Source organism: Eucalyptus grandis, chromosome 6, assembly GCF_016545825.1.
Source record: "Eucalyptus grandis isolate ANBG69807.140 chromosome 6, ASM1654582v1, whole genome shotgun sequence".
In the NCBI taxonomy this organism is placed as follows: domain Eukaryota; kingdom Viridiplantae; phylum Streptophyta; class Magnoliopsida; order Myrtales; family Myrtaceae; genus Eucalyptus; species Eucalyptus grandis.
This window is the reverse complement of record NC_052617.1, coordinates 29,802,405-29,826,436: the sequence shown is the minus strand read 5'-3', so window position 1 is coordinate 29,826,436 and position 24,032 is coordinate 29,802,405. Positions and strand designations below refer to the sequence as shown.

Below are 24,032 nucleotides of genomic sequence, written 5' to 3'. Positions count from 1 at the left end.
TAAATTATTCTTAGAAAAAAAAAGAAGAAGAAGTTGCAGAAGGCGTTGGGCAAGGGCTATACAAGTCCTCGTTGTTCTACGGTCTCCTTTTTTTAATTTAGTTTATAATTTAATTTAATTAATATTTATATTAAAATTCAAATAATAGGCAAACGACGCCATTTTGGTTCTTTTATGCTAACTTAGCTCTTCGACGAGCTATGCAAGCAAGTTATATTAATAAAAAATTATCGTGTAGGATTTTCGATCAGAATTGCCGGACTTGACACTTATGTGTCTCAACTTTAAAAAAAAAAAAAATGCTTATATGTATTATTCGTAACTTTGGACATTTAAATATCCTCCTATGCCAAGTTTTGGTATTTACGTTATACTTTTGCTGCTCAACACATCAACAATAAAAAATTGTCGTAGTAGGATTTTCGATCAGAATTGCCGGACTTGACACTTATGTGTCTCAACTTTAAAAAAAAAAAATACTTATATGTATCATTCGTAACTTTGGACATTTAAATATCCTCCTATGCCAAGTTTTGGTATTTACGTTATACTTTTGCTGCTCAACACATCAACAATACAATAATATATCATCACAATAAAAGTGAATTAATACAAATGAGTAAGAAAAATCTAACAATTGTTGTATAAAATAAGAGATAATTTGGATAAGGACTTCAGAACATTTGCTTTGTAATTCTTGATCTCACCAACAACATGACAAATTCCAACAAGTTTTCACCATTGAATCTTTCTGAAAGTTGGCTGCCTCTTCTCCTCTGCAAACTGTCAGTTATTCACCCCGTCTTTTTTTCCTTTTTTTGTGGTCCCTCTTCCACGATCAACTCTCTTCCTTTTTTCCTTGTTTCTTTAATAATGATGAGCCGGGCCCCATGAGCGGTACTCAACCCAACAAATCTCTCTTTCGCCTTCTAAGGGAAGCTCCATCACACTGCTTTATTTTTACAAGAATCAAGTTTTATCATGGACAAGATTTTAGTCATCTTATAGAATCCATTATCATTAGTGCAGACTTTCTCAAGAAGAAAGAGTTTTTTTTTAATTTCTCTCAGATCTAATGATTTCACATCAAGGTGATTCGATTTTGAATGCCGCATTTGGATTTTTATTGAGGTAGATAGTACTCATACTGTCACAATACATAACAAATTTCTCTTACTTCAAACCCAACAATTATAGGAATATATTCGTCCACAAGAGTTCATAACCTCTTTTTATAATAGCCACACTTAATAGTAATTAACATTCTACTTTAGTCATACACCACACATTTTTGTAATCTTGATTGTCAAGAAACTGCTTCCCTAGCAAAATTTGTCATGTAACCATGTTGGTATAGCATCTTTGCAAAAGGTGATGCTATTTGCAAGCCTATTGTGATTGATAATGCACATTTTTTTAGGTGAATTTCTAGAATACCTAACTTCTCTCTCACCTTGTAATCTTCTCATGCATAGATGACTTTTTTTGTATGCTGTTGGTTTTTAGGTGTTAAAAGTTTATCCTCTTGTGCTTTATCTAAGCATTACAAGGTTTTTATTGAAAAGGCTCCATCTATTTCACAAAAAATCAATAAGTTGGAAGACATTTTCTTGAAAATGATCGCTTTTATCATTTAAAAGAATTAGCTAAAGAATTTTGTTCATTATCATGACATTTTCATTGATAATGAAAATAATTTTTTATTCATTTTTGTAAGTAATATAAGCAATTTTTTTAGGATTTTTTTTTAAAATCATTAATTTTCCATGAAACAATACAAAGCTTAGGAGTGATACTTGGGTTTAGCATTTCCTTCATCTTTGATGTGCATTGCTTCGCAAAGTAATTTTTTTTTCTTTCGATCAGTTGATTTGGTTTTGCCTTGTCCGCAACTCCTATCATGTGAATTGACTATTCAAAGAAGATAGGTGAAAGGTATATGGCACGAGAAAATCAAATTAATGAAGGAGGTGTTGGGAGAAAGCCAACGATTCGACCTCAACACCAACTGGCTGCTGTGCTTGAGCAATATCAACTTTAGAGACGGTGAATATAGTGTTGGAAGATTAGAAACAAGGTAGCAACAGCACCCACAAATTTTATGTGGAAAATTTAATGCGAGAAAAATAACAGACAACTCAAAAAACTTTCACTAATTGTCAATAATCAATATGATATACAATTGTTCGTCACTAGTCATATAGTTAGAAGCTTAACACATTAACAATATGGCAATATATCATCACCACAAAACTGGTTTAACATGATGGGCTAAGAGAAATCTAATCACTGTCGTGGAAAATAAGAGATAATTTGGAGGACTTTAAAAATTAGAACATTCACTCTGTAACTATTGATCTTGCGAACAAGATAGCAAATTCCAACATGTTTTCACCGTCGAATCTTCCCAAAAGTTGGCCGCCTCTTCTCCTCTCCAAACCGTCGGTCTCTCTCCCTCTTTTTTTTCCTTTCTATGGTCCCCCTTGCCAGTTCAACTCTCTCCTCTTTTCTTTCTTTCTTTCTTTTTCTTCTTCTTCTTCTTCTTCTTCTTTAACGATGATAAGCTGGGCCCCATGGAGGGGACTTGACCCAACAATTCTCCCTCTTCGCTTCATGAGGGAAGCTTTGATCGTGCTTGCTTTATTTTAAGAAGAATCAAGCTTTACCATGGGCAAGATTTTGGTCATCATTTAAATTCATTAACATTGGTGTGGCTTTCTCAAGTAGAAAGAGTTTCTTTTATAATTTCTCTCGGATCCAATGATATTTCACACCAATGCGCTTTGATCTTTGATGCAAAAAATGGATTTTCATCAAAGTAGATAGTATTCATACCGACACAATACAAAACAAATTTCTCTTACTTCAAATTCAATTATTGTAGGAATTTCTTCATCTACAAGAATTCCTTACCTCTTTCGATAATAGCCATACATGACATTATTTAGTGTTCTACTTTAGTTGTAGAAAATACTACGCATTTTTGTAATCTTGATCGTCAAGATATTGCTTTTCCAACAAAAGTGGTCATGCACCTGATGTGGACTTTTCAGGAGTCAAGTCACTCACGTAATTTGCATTTGAATAGCCAATCAATTCTGGCTTTCCTTTTTCGATTGATCTCAACATGCTGTATAGGACAGTTGACGGTAACTGGATATTATGTTAGTAATTTTTTACGGTGATTGGTCAAAAGAATTATATTGAAATTTCTCACAAAAGTTTATGATTATATTGATTAAATTAAAACGTTTAATATTAAATTAACATTGGCAGGACTTTTAACCCCAAAAAATCCGCAGGATTAATTGGATAACTTTTTTCTAATTAGCGTGCAAGAAAAAGTACGACGAGACCCTTTTAGAGAATGAAAATGATGGCCTTTAATTTCAAACCATGAGCAAGAAGAAGCAAGAGTAAAGAGGAAGGAAAGGAAAGCGAAAAAAAAAAGGTATCGTAAATGCTTGCCCGAATTGGGTTTTGGAGAGCATTTCTTCAGTAAAATACTTGGTTTTTAGTAGAAGGGGTGTGAAAATAGTCCCACCCTTCCTGAATTGATTGTTACATGACTCAATCAATGGCTCAATAGGAGCTTCATTGAATAAGCCACCTACTTGTAGGTCTCCATGTGTATAATTATAAGTACAGCTATTATTATGGGAAACACGTAAAACGATATTGTGCATATTACTAAAGTTGACATTACAAAATTCAAGAGAAATCTCGAACATGACATTATTTAGTGTATTAACGCTATTGGAACAGATAATATTCACTAGAATGAACACATTTACGTTTTGAAACAATAATTTGATATATTATAAATAAGTGAAAAAACTTTAAAAAGAGTGTACCTAAATCGTTATATGATGACTATAACGAAACACACCGTCCCGACACAATCTTCTCTTGTTTGGCACATAGTATGCGCGAGACACCTGACGTTTCGATTTTCAAAACTTTGTGAATGGAGCTATTAGAAAGAGCCTGCATGAAAGAATGGATATCCTCCTACCAGGCCATTGCTTCAAGCCCCGCTAATGATGGCAGACGAAATGCTAGCGAGCATGAGGAAATAAATGAGAATTTTTTTACTTTATTTGATCATTCTTTTCGAAGTTTGATGAGGGCATGAAAAGCTAATAAAGCGTGTTTAGGTGAGCAGAGCAGTTGTGAAAATGACCCGACTGTGGCCTATGAGCTAGGCGGGAATGATTTTCAACCACTGAAGTCACTCATGGACATCAGAACCGAATTAGATTAGAGCGATATTAATTTAATCGATTGATTAGCTAGCTAATTAACTAATTAATCAGCGGCAAGTGACCAAAAAAATAAGGACATCGTCCAGACTAGGCAACAAGGTGAATTTGGATTGTTCAATCATTGCAGCGCCCATCACCAAGTGACGAGATGGAGATTTCGGATCTTTCCATGGTCCATTCCATGCATTGGATTCGTCCGATCGATCCATAACTCGTCATCTGAACTGGCCTAAGCTGTAAACATCGATGCGGTCGACCACGTCGTCGGTTGACAAATTTGCTTGGCGAAGACGCGAGCGTGACGACTAATGCTTCGAGTATCCAACGAGGACGACAGAGACATCGTCGCTACGTGTGATGTACATTACGCCAGGCACGATGAATTCCACTATACCAGCATGGAGTTCCTACGTTCGTAGAGAGAGGGGTCGCGAGATCCGAAAACAGCTCTGCTAAAAACTAGAGCGCATGCAAAGCTCATGCACGCGCAGGCTCAAGCTCCCCCCATCGTCAACCCTAAAAGACAGGAAGGAGGAGCAGGAAAGGACGAAAAGCGAGGACTGGACGTTTCTGCACGACACCCAACAGATACATATCTCTTCTGCGACCAGACAGGTAGAAGTTAAAAAGACAGATAAATGGGTGATTTACGAAGGGACGAAAGTCGAGCTGAATGTGACCCCACGAGGAAGTCGCAATCACCTCCGGGAGCAGGAGCAGGAGGACGGTTCTTGTTTTCGGTCACGAGCGAGAACGCATAAATTAATGGGGTGTGAGTGTCTGCGGTAGTAGTAACTAGTACGCGCAGCTCTGCTGCTGCGGAGTCGGCGAGAAATCTGGAGAAGTGAAGGGGAGGAAATAAATAAAGAAAGCAGGCGGAGCAGAGAGGGAAGGGAAGGGACGAGCTGGCCGCAGAGCCGCGTATCGATCCCCATGCAAAACGAGAAAATGGAAAGGATTTTCCTTTCCCGAACTTCATTACTCGACATCAATTCAGTCAGTGTCATCGTGCTTCGTGCCGCGTCTCCTTCTCCTCGCTCTGCCCTCCTTTCTTCTTCTTCTTCTTAAATTTCCTCGTGCTTCGCAGCGGGCGTGGCGCTGTACGATTCGACAAGCAGGTTTTGCACCGTTCGGTCGGTACGCGACTGGTGTGCTTCGATGGCGATGACAGGTTTTCTCTCGTGAAAACAGGTTTTCACTCGGGCATTTTTGCCCCTTCATTTCCATGCAAGTTTTCCCCCTCCTTTTTCCCCCCTTTGGTGAGCGGATCGATGACGTTCTGCAGGTGTCCATAGATGGCACGATTTCGGGCATCTGCAGAAGGGTTTTTAATTGCAGGCTGCGTAACAAATTTAGTTGTCCGCGGTGATTCGGACGTAAGGACAGCTTAGGAGCGAAAGGAAACGTCGTCAGGGATCGATTCGCTCGTCCGTAGATTTAGTTAAAAAGATGATTACTCACAAGTGAAAAGTAACGCTGAGCAAAGCTTGGCCCAAACATTTGATGGCACCAAGCACTTTTAGGCTGTCATCGTCTCCAATGTATTCAAGCAAGAGCGGTTTGACTCTCGCAGCCCAGTTCGGCCTTTTGGAATTGCATTTCTTGGGCCAGGCCTTCTTGCAACGTGCGAAAGGGTGAAAGTCGAACATTTCCACCTGATCCAAGACTAACTCGTGAATACATACAAAAAAATTCAGAAACTATATTGAATAGATTAAAAATATAAAAACCACACTGTACATTGCACATTAACTAAAGTTTAAAGATTACAATGAACCAACTTAAAATTTTCGGTGAACAAAAAATCCAGAGACTATTTCTATCATTTTCTCAAAAAGAAATTTACTAAAGTTGACGTCGTTCTTAGAGCCAGAGAGCTTGATCTAATTACAGTATACACTGATGCATCGATGCAAAACAACGAAAACACAGTCATCAAGCGATACATTGGTTGAAACAATAAGCCAGTAACAGAAAGAACAAGCTTTACGAGAGACAGTTATTCCATGACATAAAATACACTCGTTCCATAAGTACACAGACATCACCACACCATCTCATCTCCCAGAATACTTATGTAAAGACTTGCCTATGAAACATTAAACCCATCATCCTCTCAATTCACAGAATCCGTGCATGACTTGGCATGTGACGACCGAGCCTTCACCGCCGCCGTTCTGCACCTCGTTTTCATTCTCTTATTCCTAGCCAATCTCCTCTCCAAATCCTTCACTCTTCCAGTCAATTCTGATATCACGTTCAACTGCTCTTTCCCCGATTCCATCAGTTTCTCCATCATCTCCCTCAGTTTCTCGTTCTCTTTGATTAGTTTCTCGTTACCATCCCTCTCCTCCACAGGCCTGCTCACATTCCAATCATCGAAACTAGGCGGTGACTGCTTGACTACCTCGGCACCTTTGTCTGAGATAGATTTTTCCGGAGCAACAACCACCTTTTCTTCTTGTTCACCCACTTGCTCTCCAACTTCTATCGTCAGGTCGATATTCTTCACGTTTTCTTCACTCAATTCTTCCTTCTCCTGAGCTAGAGCTTCACCGTTCGACCTGTCAGAGCAATTGCAGCTAAGATCAGCAGAGATGATGACCTTGTCTTCATTTTCATCTCGGCAAGTTTCCACTGGGGGCCCTAACATCCCTGGCAGAGCTTCTTCTAGTCGAGGAGGCAAAAGAGCTTCTTCACTTTTAGCCTCTTCATGTCTCTGGTCTCGTTCCTCTCCATTGGATGCATCCTGTGAAGATTCCTCACTCTTTAGAGAGCCAGCAGGTGACAAATCATCTGGTCTTGGTGCAACCGGTTGCTCTAGATGCACATTGTCAACTACTTCTGAATCTGAAGTCATTGCTTTGGGCCCTTCCATCTCCTGCGTCCCAATGGTCTGTTTGCCAAAATTTTCTGGAGAAGTAACGGCATCGCTACCTTCATCGCACTTATCCTGCTCACTGAGCACAGAATCAGCAGCAACCTCCTCTGCAACATGAATCTCGCTTGCCGCTTCCACTTCAGGTTCTTTTCCATGAGATATCAACCCATCATCTACACTGCACAAGGGTGGGCCAGTAAAAGTAAGAGGCTCCACTCCTGCACTGTCCGACGCCATGGTTCCTCTCTCCTCATCTGCTTGTGGCAATGGTTGCAGAGCAGAAGTCCCTTGATCCTTGCTCATAAACTCCATCTCCGTGCCGCTTTCATCTCCCAAATTGGATGCAGGCCCAATCCCATCTTCAACCACAGAATCATAGTTACTCTTCTCCACCGTGGCCAACACTAGTTTCTCATCCTTTCCTCCGGTAGGATGCTCCGGATTAGCCCCTGTAGGCTCCATAATGCTGACCACGGGTGGTTCGCCATCATCAATTTCATTTCTTTTCTCCACCGTGGCCAACGCTAGTTTCTCATCCTTTTCTCCAGTAGGATGCTCCGGATTAGTCTCTGTAGGCTCCATGATGCTGACCACGGGTGGTTCGCCATCATCAATTTCGTTTAGATGTCTGAAGTCCTGTACATGACAATGCTGCAAGGCAGCTTGCTGCGAGTCCACATCCAAGGATGCTGGTGGTTCACTTTTCAAATCCTCGATTGGCACTTGTGTCTGACCATCAATGATACCCGAGCATGCATTCTCTGAGGGTTCAGATACATCTTCAGCTTTGAGAAGTTGCGCTTCATCTGATTCAAGTTGACCACCATCGTTCTCACTAACTGAAGAGCTCTCTTCAAATTGTCTCTTCACTTCCTCAGAATGTTCTTTCTCACTGACCGTACACTCACTGGTCCTAGCAGCATCACAGTTATCAACAGACTCACCCAGTCTCTTTGTTGTCAAAGAATCGAGTTCCTCCTGCAAAGCAACTAGCTCCCTTGCCAAAGATTTTCGAATATCTCGCAAATCAGGATGTAATCCCTGGGCAGGGAAAAAAAAATTCCAGAATCAACAAGGAGATCTAAAAGCATCTCACAGAAATAAGTTCATCAAAAGTTTTCAGCTATCCATGGCAAAAAGCAAACTCAAAGACATACAACTGAAAAAGGTTAAGATGGGCACTCTTTTAACTTATAGAGTGTCCTAGCATCCAAGTCATAGTAACCAATAACAGGATTGGGCAGATTTGTAAAGTGTTCAGATATTGAAAACCACTACCAGATCTGATAAACCCAAAATATTCGTGAAATAAAAAAGACACTTGAAAAGCCACAGAATGATCAAGCCCTTCTCTCATCTCGATTCCCATTTTCCAAACAATTTCACAATTACCAGTGAACGTAGGGCTCCTACCCTGCTCTCTTCTACGTACAGAATTAAGTAAAATATAATATTATATCAACTGGCTTACCTGAATTGTATCGAGCCGTAGCAGAAGATTCATTATGGATTCTCCAATGAGTGCTTTCTGCCTTTCAAGTTGTCCTTGATCAGGCAAAGTGTCGTATGAAGATGCCAGCTCCTTGATACTCTCCCTTACCTTAGTCACCTCATCACGAACCTTAGCCATTTGCTTTAGTTTCTTCAGGGTCTCCCATTTCCTTACTTCGAAACCACGATAGGCTGACTGAATGCGCACAGCAGCTTCTTCATCAGATAGAGTCCTTGAGGCTTCCGACTCTTTGCTTCTTTTTTCGGTATTTTCATCACCTTCAATTGTAGCTCCCTTCTCCTCTTTAATTTCACAGACCTCCTTCTCACTGTGGTCTCTGTTCTCTTTACTCTTTTCTGGATGTTCAACCTGCAAACTGCTTTGTGAGTCTCCACAATTGTTGTCGCTAGGACTGGGAGTTTCCCCTTTCACCTCAATGACTTTCACTTTCCTTTTCGGGTGCTCCTCTGAATTTCTGCTCATGCTTTGGGCACGTGAAATTTGTCCATTACCGTCTGTAGAGCATGCATCACTTGAACTGCGAGATTTCCTTTCAGAACCTGGAGGACTAGGAGATCTTGAACTACCACTGCGGCCTTTCTTCCTAGGCAAGGGATCGACTCTCAGACAAACCGGGGGCAACTTTGATGTTTTGGTTGGGGATGATGACGACTTTCTGGCATCAGATCCAGGGACTCTATCAACAGGTGTATCTATAGTTCCTTTTTTCAAGGCATTTGCTGCTTCTTCTCGAGAGTCACGCGAGTTATTCTTGCCCACACAAGGTTCTACGTCTTTCACCTTTACATTCTTCTCCGCATCCGGATGGTGCGAGCCAACTTCATTTCTATAGTTTTCTTGTGGTCCCCCATCCGAAGTTTTATTATAATTGTTATGAATCTGCATCGGGAACGCCCTGAAATTGGATTCAGGATATTCCGTTGTATTGGCTTGTTGTTCCTTCTCAACCCCTGCCTCCTCCTGTTTATCATAAGAAGGAATCCAGATGACAGGAAACGGGTAGTTTCTTCGTTATCGCTCACAGGCTGATTAAGAGATCCTTTCTTTTCTCCTCCCGGTTTTGAAGGGTCATAGTTGCCCATGAAGAGGGGAAACCGACTATTCCACCCAGGCTCCTTATGCAATGAAGAACGAGCTAGTTTCTTTTCCTGGGAAGCAGTGTCAAGATCCATGATCCTTGGTTTGGCATGGGTTCCCTGCTCTTTGTTCCGGTTATTTTCAGGTGGGATCCAAACAATCGGATACGGAAAGTTTCTCCAGTTCGCTGGCACCAAGGACTCTGAATAATTCTCACCCTTCTTGTCTGAATCTTGTGGCTCGTGCTCTTCTATCTTGACACCCTTTTCATTCTTTGGGTCGCATACATGATTAGGGCATCCACAGCAATGGTGTTGTCGAACCGCATATGGTTGTTCCATTGGATAAGCTGGTGGATAATGCAGTTCATTATGACTAGCAACGGGTTCAGCATTCCCAGGATAAGGTCCCCAACAATGAAAGGGAGGTGGCTGGAAAAAGTGAGGGTAGGATGGTCTGTGATAGTAGCTGGGAGTTGCCATGTAGGGATAGCAAGCATGGCATGGCGCAGGGTAGCTAAAATTACCAGCATATGGGTATGGCAAGGGCTCATGTGGAACAGGAAATATGGTCGGATTGATCCCCAGTTGAGGTGGAACCTCATTTGGCTTTGGCTGGTGATGTTGCCTGCAAGGCATCGCGTAGCTCTGACGGGGATGAGAATCCGTGTGTCCATAAGTAAGTGACATCTTGAGTGGAAATTTATGGATTTGTCACTCGGATGTCACCAATATCAAATCTTTATTCTGTGCAGCGAAGAACAAAACTCCATCAGAAAAAGAACATATATTACTGAAGAAAAAGGGAAAGAAGATTTCAAAAATCGATCATGGACAAGTAGAACAAAGCAAGATAGAGCTCGTAGTACTAACAACTGTGCTAAGTAAATTTCCAGCAGAATCACTCGAACCAGTAAAAATGACCATCTCTGCACACAAACATGAGATGGTGGCTATCTAATAACAATGACCATCTCCACAATTACTAAGAAACAGTTTTTTCAAGCAACTTAAATTTAAAGAGCTGCAGAAATCATCAGATGCAGAACAGAAATAAGAGAAGTAAGAGAAGTACATGCGAATAATACTTTGTTGATACCTTAAACTTCAGACGATTAAAAAATTTTATCGAAAATTAGAAATCAGTTAAAAGGAAATCTTTTCCGCATAATTCTGGTTATCCCACGAAAAGGTCTGCAGAAATGCTCGGACAACAAAGAGAAGTCTTCGTGCCCTCAACATTTACTCACGTCTCTACCAAGAGCGGAGACAATCACGAAATCCCCACCGAGTACCCTCCAAAAAGGTGCCACAAAATACTCAAATCTTTACCAATTCTAGTAACGAACAACATACTCATATTCAGAAGATAACAATCACCGATGAATGAGCGTCATTCGGAAATTATTCGAATGCCCGCGTACCATATCACATGGCGATGCAGTAACAACAATAACGGACATCCTACTTTCTGCTCCGTTCTAATCACGAAAGAAAGACCGGATTCACAGGACGAAATTCCTTCAAAGAATCACCATCAAGAATCCAAACGGACTTCGCAATACACGGCGGCGGCGTGCAACGAGCACAGCAAAAATGAGAAGCAGAGGGAGCGGAGAGGAAGTAGAAGCAAACCCGACTTACAGCTTTAAGAAGAAGTCCGAAAAGCGGAAACGAAGACGAAGGCCTGATCGAAAGTCGCGAAGATCCACCGGGAACGGTTCCGCCGATCCTAACGACTCTCAGTTACCGGCGCCGATCGGTCCACCCACCCAAACGACAGGATCGCTGCTTTGCCTCTCTCTCTCGCTTTTGCAGTCAGAACGAGTGCGAAGTCGTGCTTGCTTCAGGTCCCGTTGGTTCGAGAGAGCTCCTCTGCTTTATAGGGGAAGGAGCCGCGACGACGACGACGACGGGAGGACGAAGGAAGAAGAACGTAGACGAATCGAGATGTTTCGCGCCCTTTTCTTTTCTCCGGTCGGGAGAAGCGTCTGGATATTTCCAGCGCCAGGTGGATCTTCTCTTGACACGTGTGCCGGACAGACAACGGTTCTCGTTGTTGTTAACCTTTTTTACCCGCCCAAGTTGCTTGTTTCTTCCGTGGGCCCCGCCCGTCGCCCGTGTGAGGGCAGGAATTCGATAACACGGGCCCCATCACAATTCATTTGCGGTTTATGGATTTTCAAATTTAAGAAACAAATTCCCAGCGTTTAGTGTGATCCTTTTTTTTTTCTTTTTTTTTTTTTCCCTTCACATAGAAAAAATCTTAGCGGTCCAATTCTCCATCTCCACTGTTCCAATTCACATAATGCTCATTTTTGGCGTACTCGTGAAAGGTTAAGGCTACGCTTAATTTGGCTCCTGCGGAAAACTTCAGGAAAAATGAGAAAATCTTTAAGTTAAAGAATATTACAGTATTTGGTAGAGTTAATTTAGAAGAGTTTCGGTGTACAACTGTGATTAAATGTTGATTGTTTAAAATTACATTCATACATGAATAAAGTATTGAGAAAATATGGCTTTGAATTGGGTAAACAATGAAGATGGATCTTTAGAATATTCAAGTCGAACTTTGAGGCGTGATATCACTTTCTTTAATGATTTATTTATCCTATAAAGTTGCTAATGGAATAAGTAATTTTACGATAAACAAATGCGACCCTTCGGAAAAAGTCGAAATAATCGAAAAATTGGCTGCAGTTTTTTCTGAATGAAGGTTTGGAAATGATCACTTTGTTTCTTCCGAAAACGACAAGTATATATATAAAACAGTCTTACATGCAACTCTTCGTAAAAAAAATTTCCAAAAAAATGAACAAACACGTCATTTAGAAAATTGTTACGATAAACAAATGAGACCTTTCGGAAAAAGTCGAAAACCGAACAATTGCAACCCTTCGGGAAAAGTTGCAAACCGAATAAGTAATTTTTCCAAAAGTTTTAACAAACACGTCCTTTAGAAAATTATTCGAATAAACAAATGCGACCATTTGGAAGAAGTCGAAAAACCGAACAATTGCAACCCTTAGGGAAAAGTTGCAAATGGAATAAGTAATTTTTCCAAAGGTTGTCTCGAAAAATACAAACAAAAAATTAGGAATAATAATATTTTTTAAATAAATAAAATTTCGAATTTTCATTTTTTATATTTATTTCAAAATTTTAAAACAAAAGGCAACCTTTGAAATTAAAAATTAATAACAAAAAAAATAAAATAAAATAACAAAAGGGATTAGTACTAAAACCGCGGGTACGCTAAATGCTAATTGTGCCAAAATCGCGCACCCACACGTGAGTATGGTGGGGTCTAGCCCCACCCAATCATTCCTTGAGATACACAAAAAAACCCACACTTATAAATTGGCTCACTTCCTCTCACTTTTTCTATGTGGGATAAAAGAAAACACTTAGCTTGTTTTGATAAACAAACCTCCAACATCAAGTGTTGGTGAGCCAAATTTGGTAGTAATGGCACTCCTCTAAGGTTGCTTGACCTTAGGCAAGGGTCATACAACCTCGACTTTGGGGTTGTGCAACCCTCACCAAAGGCTACACTAGACCCGCCAAAATGAGTCATAGACACAATTTTTAAAACATATTTGGTGGACTGAATTTGTTATAGAGTTAATTATATTCACTAAATGGTCCATAAATGGGTTTAGAATAGTAAAACTCAAAACAATATAATTATTAAATGGGTTCAAAACTTTCTTAAATTTAATTCACCTATTCTCTCTTAATGTTATTTGATTTTGCACTCATTCATTTCATGCTCTAATTTCAATTTTGGCATTAGATTTCCTAGATTGAGTTAAAAATGAAAGTTTTTAATAATATAGGTTATTAAATTTGTATTGCATGATAATGGGTAATTTGGACCATTTTCAATCTAATCTAAACCCAATCCACCGGTTTGAGAGTCTAAATTATGTGACCTTAAAGGCTTGCCAGCGACATAGGTTAAAAAAAGGTAAGGGTAAGAGTGGAATTTCAAAAGTTATGGCGTGGGCTCAAGTGAACGAAGATAATTGAATTAGCATTCCGGAAAATGCTCCAAATCCAAAACTGGGTTGGACTTGCATTCTTTAAAAACATCATTCATGGGCCATTAGAGTCCCAAAGAATGCTGTTTGATTACACATAATTGGTTTTGGATTCTTTGGGAGTGGAGCGAAAACTGCACACGAACCATTAAGATGTAAAATTGGGCGAGAAATCATCAACCCCTTTACAAATTGGGTAGCCCAGCGTGACGAAATCCAGCCTAACAGTAGTAATGGGAAAAAAGAGGAAGCCGTTGTGGCGACAAAAATTTATCAGTCAGTTGCCTAAGCGCGAGTGCAAACAGCAAACAATGGGTATTTCCAAAGATTAAAGAATATCGCATCAGTATTCAAAAGGAATGAACGAAATGAAGACCGTACATTCAAGCCGAGCATCGCCCGTTATTAACAAGCTAACTATAAAGCGTTTAGATCAAGATCCTAGAGAGGTACATGTCATCTAAGAACCGCTCCCATTCCAGAGGATAATTGCAGAGAAAGAAGAAACTAGAGTGCAATTTACAACGATTCGACCACAAGGCGTGAATGATGATGGCTAGTGTCTGTGTTATTTGGGATTCATGATACAGCACTGGCCTTCATCTTAGGCGTCTTTGCTTTGACAAAGAAGGCTGATAGCATGCTTTTGCTGCGAGCAGGGGCACGGACAATCTCCCGCCGATCTGGATTATCAAATGACCTGAATGTCGACAATGGTTTGGTGCCCTCCCAAGAATCCTAAAAGAGAATAGAGTCTGTGAGTAAATTTAAGGTTTTGAACAATTCTTCAAAATCCCAATGTACGGTGGTGGCAGTAGAAGAGCTCCACAAGATGACCTTTCGTACACCATCGCTCACCACCTCATAGATGAGAGGTAAAACAATTCAACCCATCAACGTATCTATCAGAGATGGACTACAGTGTAACCTACTAAACAGATATAGGAATGTCTTCAATCTTCTAAAGTAACAAATTACCCTGCGTGCAGCAGCAACTGACGGGGGGATTGCTCCATAAGTAGAACCTCCTGTTAGAACTTGTGGATGACCCACCGAGGATTTGGTCAGAGCATTCTCGCCATCATCTACACAGATGACAAAATGAACGCGCTTGGAGATCATTCTTGTATGCAGTAGCAACATCAGGAGAAATCGAAAAAAGGTTGAAAGAAGAAAAAAAGCAAGACGGGACACACCTGGCAGATGAAAGAGTTCGGGCTTTTTTGCAGAATCTTCAGTGCTGCAAATGAAGAAGAAATTAAGTTCTTAACGCAAGAGAGTTGGTAACCACATGCTGACTAATTACCTTGCTGAAGCATTTTGAGTTCCTTTCAACGTGGACTTCGTTTCTGATGCTAAATGCCAAGAAAGTGTTTTTGCAGCAGGGGTAGCTAGAATAAAAATGATTGAGCTTCATTTTAGCAGAGAAAAATAGTGCAAAATCATGTAAGATCAAAAGTAAATAGCTCAAGTGCAACACTGTAAAGTCCATATACCTGAAGGCTGAAGACGAGATCTAGCTTGAAAATGATTTTGCCTGACATCTTTCTGAATTTGTGGACTAAAATGCACTTTCTTATTGACAGAATCTACCTCATTTGGAATACAATAAAGTTAAACATTGCACAAAGATCCAGAGTATGCAATTAAAATAACCTAACAAAAGAGACGCAAAACTGACAAATTTCTCATGATCCAAGTCAGCACCTCAGGAATGTAAACAGTCTTACTTGGTAACATGTAGTGCTTGTGATGTCGGGGAATAATTGCCAACAACTGCTGCTGCCGGAGGCCTTCCTTATCCGAGTATGTTTTGCATGTAAGAAGTTGCTGAGGTATACGAAAATATTTTTTACATCTCTATCATGTAGTCCGTTGCACATGATTGTACTGTTAGTTAAACGGCAGAAAGAGCTTACCTGATTAAAACCGGTGACCTTTAGCTCCATGACTGTGATATCCAAAGATTGCTGCTCAATAAGGTCAGTTAATTTATAAGCCACTGTTCCAAGGTGATCGACAGCATTGACCAGGGCTCGCACAGCATAATCTTTCAGGTTGTCCAATACCCTAAGCTCACCAGTGAGCGAAATTTCATAGATTAACCAATGAGCTTACTTATGGATAAGAAATTGGGAAAACGACAAGCACAGCAGTCCAGAAGTTAGCTCAAGAATCCATGTTCAAAAAACTATAGATATGGCTGCCAAACCATCAGGAAGTTGTGTCCTGTTAGGCAGATCGAGACAAGAATATCAAATGCAAGAATCTACTCTAACGTTGTAAACAAGAATGGTAGTTTCCAAGTTATTTTGGAATTCAAAGACCTTAAAATGATCTATTCCCTCTCGCAAAGTTGCTCGATGGAGAACTTTCTAGATCTGCAATCTCATCAAACGAAAAAAAAAAAAAAAAAAAAAACGATTTTCAGGACATGACATTTTTAAAGTAAGAACAGAATGGAGATCACCTTTCTAAAATTTCCCAACAACACAAACTAAAAGAGCACGATTCTTTCTAAGTGGGACTCACCCCTCAATGTTTTACATATCATAAATAATAATTTCGAGAGCCATTAGCCAAAAAAATGTTCTCAGCTTCTTGAATGACAAAACTGAAATCTGACATACAGACCCCAAACCCGAACGTGACTGACACTACGCAAGTATATAACCACGACCATTTGACATGACTCATAACCAAAAATAGAAATGTCTTCAGATAGATAGCAAGACAAGCACTATATTGTCTTGAACAATGAAGTGGGCGAAAGTGCAAGAAGAATATGCTTCTATGGTAAGAAAGCATACTAGGTATATCATGTCGTAAACAAGTTATTCATATCTAACATTTCGAGTCTTTCAGCCTCACAATATCAAGTCTGCATGTTCCCAATGAATTGGAGAACAGCACTTCCTCATCTAAGAAACAAGCCATCCGAGTCCGGGACCACTTAGGTCCATCATCTATAGGCATTACCACAAGCAAATCATCAGCCGTTCAGATTCTACACTTTCGACAAGATAGACCCTATGGCCGTCAGCCATATTGACGGCTGTCAGCCATATCGACGGCTTCCAAGAAGACAAATCGCAAAGCAACTCAATGCCACCACTAATCCTAACAGTGTAGTAATGGCGTGAGGAAAATCGTACATTTGCTTTTGCTCGCTATTGAGATAAGACTTCTCGCAGTACTCCGCAGCCGAATAGAGCTGAGGCCTCAAATTCTTCAACTCCTGCGACGGGCACCAACACGGATACAACCTCGATTAAAAGCACTTCCGACGAATCCACAATCGGATTTTTCAAAAGTCAACCGGCGATCATGCAAAAAAAAATCCGCGACGCACGACCAACACCGGCCCCCAAAAGAAAGACGCAACGAAAGTCGAGCACCGAACAAGCAACGGATCTATCCACAGGACGGAGGATCAAAGGAAGAAAGGAAGACCTGCAAGGCCTTGACGAAGCTCTTGCTGCGCTCCATGGAGACCTCGTCGAAAGTCATGGCGGGATTCGCCGACCTCAGCCGCTCCATCTCCATGCGACCTGGCGGGAAGCTCAATCGCGAGGCGAGCGCATCGGCGGGATCGCCGCGAAACCCTAGCGCGAACCCGAGGAGAGACGCACCGCCCCCACGCCCGCTGACAATGCCGCGAGAGAGAGGGGGAATGAAGAATGAAGAATGAAGGAGCGGGCGAGATTCCGGAGAGGGAGGTCGCGGTGAGATATAGCTACCGCCAACAAGAACAGAACAGAAAAAATTTTCACAGTAGAGAGAGAGAGAGAGATGGAGTGAGGGAGAAGCAAGACCAGGAGTGCGATTTGGAGTCGATGGCAAGGGAAAATGACAGAGCGAGCGAGAGAGAGAGAGAGAGAGAAAGAGGGACAGGAGCATTTAAGAGAGAGAGAGAGAGAGAGGGAGATAGGCGTTTTTATATATTGTTGTGGGCGCTCGCGGTAGTTGGCATTTGCACAGGCCACAGACTTCCCCAGCAAGAGGGGTTCTCCACAGCATTCACTTCGAGTTCCAGCAGCAAAGCTCCCCACAAGGGAGCAAAAAAGAAAAAAAAAAAAAAAACAGAGGATTTAACTTATTTAAAAAATATAATTAGATTTTAAAACTTTTTAAATATGCAATCAAATTGGAAAAAAAAAAAGTGAAATTGAATTTAAAATTTTTTAATTAATTTAATTAGATCGTTTTTTATTATAATTTTTGAAATTTTTATGATTTAATTATATTTTCATGATAAATTTTAAAATTTGATTGTTTTTCTTGATGAATTTTAGTTTAATTTTACTTTTGTTATAAATAGTAGGACTTTTAGTACTTCTTAAGAAAAGAAATTAATAAATGAAGCGTGAAAGGTCAGAAATACCCCTAAAATCAGAGAACACGTTGGCTCGGTGGGGATGGGCTTTCCAGGACATTCACCCCGGGATGATGGGACCCGGAGTCTGGGTCCCACCCGAGGAATTATGGACCGGGGGAGGGAGGGGCCAACGGTCGTGGTCCGTTTCGTAATTCTGGGCTGAAAGAGGGCCCATGATTTTAGCCTCAATTACAACGGCGAGGAATTGCTGGTGGGGTGGGGGACGAATGATTAGCGCCTCGTGGATTACGGGCGCTAATGATGGGCATCAATGCGGTCCGCTGTCCAAATAAATCGTGGACCACGTATTAAAAAAAAATTCAATCAGACAGGTAATTATGCGCCCGCACGGTGACAAAGACGTAATTAACACAATCACGTGGCCAGCAACCCTTTTTCTCTTTAATTTTAATTAATGCGCCTTAATATGATATAACCAATTAAATTAAGGCACATCAACGGTCGTACATAGTGGTACCAAGCACCGGGGCCAATGAGCGGCCAATGACTTCCTTCCGTGGATTGCTACTCTCAACGTCCGGGGTACCGTGATCCATCCCCGTGACAAAAAAAATTAGGTTCGAGAGAAATGCCATCCCCGGAACGTACCCGTATGAGGCTTTTTTTAACGTGGAATTAATTTTATTTTCGATTGAAAACTTCTTCCTTCAAGGTCACCTCGACCGGCCCGAGGTTTTGTTTTGGCCGGAATTAATCCTTATTTTCAATTGGAACCCTCTCTTTCTCTGAGGTCACCTCGATCGAGGCGTGGAGGAGACCGACCCCGCACGCCGTACGGTGGCCAGCACTAGTCCCAGACAAAGAATCGCGGCCCCAGATATATTTTCAGACGGCAGCATAAAGTCGTGGCGGGGCCCGCCCATCCTGAAGACAACGGGGAGCGAGTGCGGTGTGCGAAAGCGAAGGCGACGTTGGCTGGCCCGAGCCACGTGCGCCACGAATCGATTATACCCGATCGAGAAGCCCACCGGGCATCGCCCCCCCGGCCCCGTCTCCTGAATGGCCACGGTGGATCGATCCGAAGGTATGCCGAGGGAGCGTCAACGGTCAAATTTGACGACCCCCGCTCCCCGATTTACAGACATTTGCGCGGCCACTATCGAGTCGGAGCAAAAATATCTACACAGCCGAAGGGTTTCGCTGCCTCAAAAGTCCCGACCCGACCCGACCCGACCCGAAGCGGAAGGTGGGAGAGCTCGATTTGAGGTCGAAAATCATTCGTGAGTTTTTCCGAAAGAGAAGACGGAGTGTTGACAGACGAGATTTTCTCTAGTAAACAAAGAATATAGGGTTTGTATATTGATGATGGGTACGAGAAATAAGAACGAAAGGCGAGCAAGAAACAGGTAAGAAAAGAAATGCTCAAAAGAAACAAATTAATATTATAAGAGAGAGCCGAAGATCGAACATTAGCAAATCAAACCTCGCAGGTAAAGAACTCCGGGGGATTGAAATCGAATCGAATTCTGAAGAACGGCTGGTGTGCGAAATGGAAACAAGGCAGGGGCTGAAGAAAAAAATCATCTGAAAAGTCTGGGAATGCGCGAAGAAATGCTGTAAATGTCGAATTGAAAGGCCCCAAGCCCCCCTCCTCCTCCACGCCTGCTCATCAGCCGTGGGTGTTGACGGCTTCCCAGACAAGGTTCTTGGGCACGGGGCTGGACAGGTCCCGCGCCTGCAGCGCGGCGGTCCGCAGCGTCCGGAGGGTGGAGATGTTGGCGTCCCAGAAGGAGAGGCTCCGGTAGGGGAGGTTGTGCTTCTTGCACAGGTCGCGGGCGAGCGGGGAGATCCCCCGGAGCTGGCACCGGGGCAGCCGCGGGAACAGGTGGTGCTCCAGCTGGAACTGGAGCCCGCCGTGGAACCAGTCCATCCAGGTCGGGCACGAGATGTCGATGGTCCCGCCGGTCTGCTTCTCGAACCAGTCGCTCCCGTTGGGCGGGCCCATGTAGACGTTGGCGGAGAAGTGGTTGAGGCAGAACTGGATGTGCTGGATGGCCGTGACGCTGAGGCTGGTGACCACGAACATGGCCCGCTCGCTCCAGGTGGGGAGGAAGGACACGAGCAGAGGAAACCAGGTCCAGAACACGAGGATGCCCAGGATGTTGAGGGCGCGATCTGGGACTTTCCGCTTGGAGAAGAGGAGGAGGAATGTCTGGATGAACAGATTGATCCGCCCCACGCACATGACCGGGTAGAACGTCCAGTGCTGGTAGCTCACCAACAGCCTCGCCACGGAGTCGAATTGGAGCTTCCGGCCGTAGAAGATGGAGGTGAGCGAGTTGAAGAACCTCGAGGAGACGGCGAACACCGGGATGTGCTGGAGGTCCGGGTCGTGGTCGAGGCTGTTGCAGGCGAGGTGGTGGGCGTTGTGGGTCCACTTCCACCACGCGATGCTGATGCCGGTCAGGCAGTTGCCCGCCAGGAGCTGGGTTATCTGGTTGCATCCCGTGGTCGTCATCACCTGGTAGTGCCCGGAGTCGTGCCCCATGTACGCGCCCTGGATCCACAGCAGCCCGAGCAGGACGGCGCAGAGGAAGTGCACCGCCACGCCCTCGCACGCCACCACACCGTACACGCACAGCGAAAGCATCAGCGCGATGGCCGTCAGGGCGCACACCGCGATGTGCCCCTTCTTCTCGAACATCCCCAGGCGGGCGAGCTCGGCGTGGAGCCGCCGGTAGTCCTTGGACACCTCGGAGGGGGCGAAGTCCCGGACGCGGTACCCAGTGTACAGCCCCTCCAGGTGCTGCCAGGCCGACACGGGGTGGTACGCCAGGAACGCGTCCGTCACGTCCTGCCCCGCCAAGGTGCGGAGCGGGATCTCGCCGCCGGGGTGCCGCTCCGCCCACTCCGTCACGTCGTACACCTTCCCCCGGATCGAGATCCACAGATCCCCCGGCGTGCTGTGCTTCCGGAGCTCCTCCGCCGTAATGTACTTCTTCTCGGCCTCCATCGCAGGCGGCGGGGAAGGGGAATCGCCCTCGGCTGGAAGGGCAGCGCGGATCTGGGTCGGCCTAAGGAGCTCCGCAAATCGAATCCCTATGCCGAAAGAAAGACGCAACCAGACCCACCGCTCGGAACCGGATCGGAATTCCCAATCGATCGGAGACCCGGACGGGAGAAAGAGCGACGACCCTTTTCTAAGCGGACGGGGATTTGATTCGGAACGAAGTCGGAGGAATATCCTCTCAAATCCCGTACGCCGTTCTTATCCGGAGGAGCCCCGATGGAAAGAAGCCCCGATGTATCGCGCACGCTCTTCTCTGTTTTTAGAAGCGGGCGATTTTGTGAGGTCCATATAAGTTTTCGCGACTTTAAGGGAAAAAAAAAAAAAGGAAGGGTGGGGAGAGGAGGGAGGGCCGTTTTTTCTCTCCTCCTTTTCTTCGTTAAATTTCTTTTATTTTTTTTTTTTACAGCGAAGCACGCGGTTTGCTGCGAGCCCAGCGCACGGGAGGAGGGAGGGGAGGGGAGAGGGAAAGGAGGGGCGGGGCCCACCGGTCAAAAAATATCTCGGCCTCCGAATTAATTAATTGAGAAGTTTGCGCGTAGATCCCTCCCCCCCCTCTACCGACGACGACGACCGACGGCGACTGGTGACGGCCGAGGGAAACGAGGAGCCACGACCGAGCACCGAGCGCCGCCGCCCTGCCAGGTCGTCTCCTCTTCTTTTCTTCTCGAATGCATCGCGTCGATGGCGCGGCGGAATGCGGGGCATTGGAAAGCGCTTGAAATGAAATGCGTGGGGAATTCAGCTCGAATGCGATACAATGCCGCCCCTCCACCGATCGTACCCTAGAAATTGGAAAGAAATGGAGTTGTTCTTTTTTCTTTTGGGGGTGTGAACGGAAACTAAAATATCTGAGCTCACATAAATTCCTTTCCCATATGCACAAAAGTCATTTGTATAGACTAGAAAGGAAAGGAGTAATTAGTACTTGTTGCTGCTGCTAGCATACTGAATATTGTTCAAATTTTCTCATTCAAACTCCATTCCATATTGATTAACACTATCAAAATGGGTTATGGATCCATTTCTTAACTCAATCGACTAGAAAGGGAATCGATTGTAGTTGTTAAACGGAATATGAATTAAATATATTCCATAATAATTAAACTTTTAATAAATATTTAAACTTAATATATGTGTCAAATGAGTCATAAATGAGTTTATAATTTCCTTAAATTTAACTCGTTTTCATCACTCTCTTCATTCTCTCTTGCCTTCGCTTGATCCAACACTTACTCCATACCCTCACCTCAATTTGCATACGAATTTTCCTAGATTGGGTTAAACACAAAAGTGATTTTGTCAACATGGACTTGATTGGATATGGTTTGGGTTAAGTATAAATCACTAGATTTGCATTCCATAAAAAAATGAGTTGGAATGGGTCAAATGAGTTTATTTGGATCAAACCATTTTCTACATGATCCAAACCCGATTTTAACCTGGTTTACATGTCTACCAAGTGTGTGGTGCTTCACTGCAAAATATGTTTACATTTGATGACAAAAGGTTATTTAGAATAATGTTTTTGGGAAAAAAATGCAATAATAAATCTAGCACAAATTTAGGTCACATCAAGCACGGCGATAAAAGTATGGAAGCTTCTAGAATTTTGCCCAGGGTATGATTTTTTGCCAAAACTAAATACAATGAGCTTTTAAATTCAATCTATGTTTACTACCGCTCTTTGTTGTTTTAAGTCTATAGGATATAGGTATCGTGGGAAATTTACATTAATAACTAAGTCAAAGTGATGATCGCTAGCGTGGGCGTGTATGTGTGAAATCTTAGACCTTTAGATTTGACAATTCGATCACATTGGAGACAGTGCGAGTATTTTCATGCTTTTTTTTTCCAATATCATTTTGTATTTTATCAGTTAACTTTAAACTTATCCTCTTTTAGTATCCTAAGCATGGCTAATCCTAGCAGGAATATATAGGAAGATTTGATTTGATTTTTTAATTTTCTTCATTGCTTCTATTGATATATCGAATGAGTTTAAATGCGGGCAAAATCGATACATTAAATTGAGGAAAGTATCCTCAAATTGATTCACTTGGGGCACCAACCAAAAATATCTTGGCCTCGAAACTAATTAAAAAATCGCAAGTAGATCCTCCTGATGGCGACCCCTGAATTGGCGACGACCGAGGAGCAAGGGGGAAGGAGCGCCATCGCTTGCCAGGTCTTTTCTTCTAGGATGCATCGTGTCGACGACGCGGCGGAATGCGGGCCTTGGAAAGCGCTTGAAATGAAATGCGTGGGGGAATTCAACTCAACTGCAATGCGGCCCCCACGAACGATCGAACCCTAGAAAGGGAAAGGAATGGATTTGTTCTTTTTTTGAGTAACGGGATGAAAACAAAACATCTCAGCTCACATAAATTCCTTTCCCATATGCACAAATGCCATGGTATCGACTAGAAAGGGAAGGAGTACTTTCTATTTGCTTGGAAACGGAATCTTGTTCGAGTTTTGTCAAGGCACAAGCTCCATTCTAGAATGATTAACAATTAGACCGTTAAATGAGTGGATCGAAGTAGGTTTGTGTCAGATTTAAAAATAGTCCAATTCAAAAAGATTCATTAAACTCTTATTGACTAATTTTCTATGAAATACACATCTTGTGATCTTTATTTGACCCAATCCATATTGATAAAACACTTTCGTATTTAACCCAATCTAATAAAACTCATACACAAATTAAGGAAGGAGTGTGGCATGAGCAAAGCACTAGATCGTGCAAGGGCAAGAGAGAATGAAGAGAAAATTATAGAAATGAATTGAATATAACAAAATTGCAACCCTATTTATGACTTATTTAATATCCGTATTAAGTTTAAGT

At 42.7% G+C, this 24,032-nt stretch overlaps 3 protein-coding genes across 3 annotated transcripts; all 3 read right to left on the bottom strand.

The window, feature by feature from the left end:
* Positions 1-6,059: 6,059 nt before the first annotated feature.
* Positions 6,060-11,616, bottom strand: LOC104442142 (BAG family molecular chaperone regulator 6). Its single transcript, XM_010055468.3, is given in 4 exon segments — positions 6,060-8,187; positions 8,618-9,667; positions 9,670-10,482; positions 11,380-11,616. Coding segments are annotated over 3 exon segments (3,561 nt in total). The 5' UTR covers positions 10,375-10,482; positions 11,380-11,616; the 3' UTR covers positions 6,060-6,381.
* A 2,476-nt stretch (positions 11,617-14,092) lies between these two features.
* LOC104442140 (protein ABIL1) lies at positions 14,093-17,682 on the bottom strand. The gene is made up of 9 exons (XM_018872383.2): positions 17,232-17,682; positions 16,934-17,016; positions 15,698-15,848; positions 15,509-15,608; positions 15,275-15,367; positions 15,085-15,169; positions 14,975-15,018; positions 14,757-14,863; positions 14,093-14,516 (listed from the first exon to the last, which is right to left on the bottom strand). Exons 1-9 carry the CDS (start codon positions 17,676-17,678, stop codon positions 14,358-14,360), a joined length of 1,269 nt encoding a protein of 422 aa, XP_018727928.2. The 5' UTR covers positions 17,679-17,682; the 3' UTR covers positions 14,093-14,357.
* Positions 17,683-19,474: 1,792 nt separating this feature from the next.
* Positions 19,475-21,497, bottom strand: LOC104442138 (delta(8)-fatty-acid desaturase 2). Its single transcript, XM_010055465.3, has one exon. The coding sequence runs from the start codon at positions 21,128-21,130 to the stop codon at positions 19,787-19,789; it is 1,344 nt and encodes a 447-aa protein (XP_010053767.1). The 5' UTR covers positions 21,131-21,497; the 3' UTR covers positions 19,475-19,786.
* Between the last annotated feature and the right edge of the window lie 2,535 nt (positions 21,498-24,032).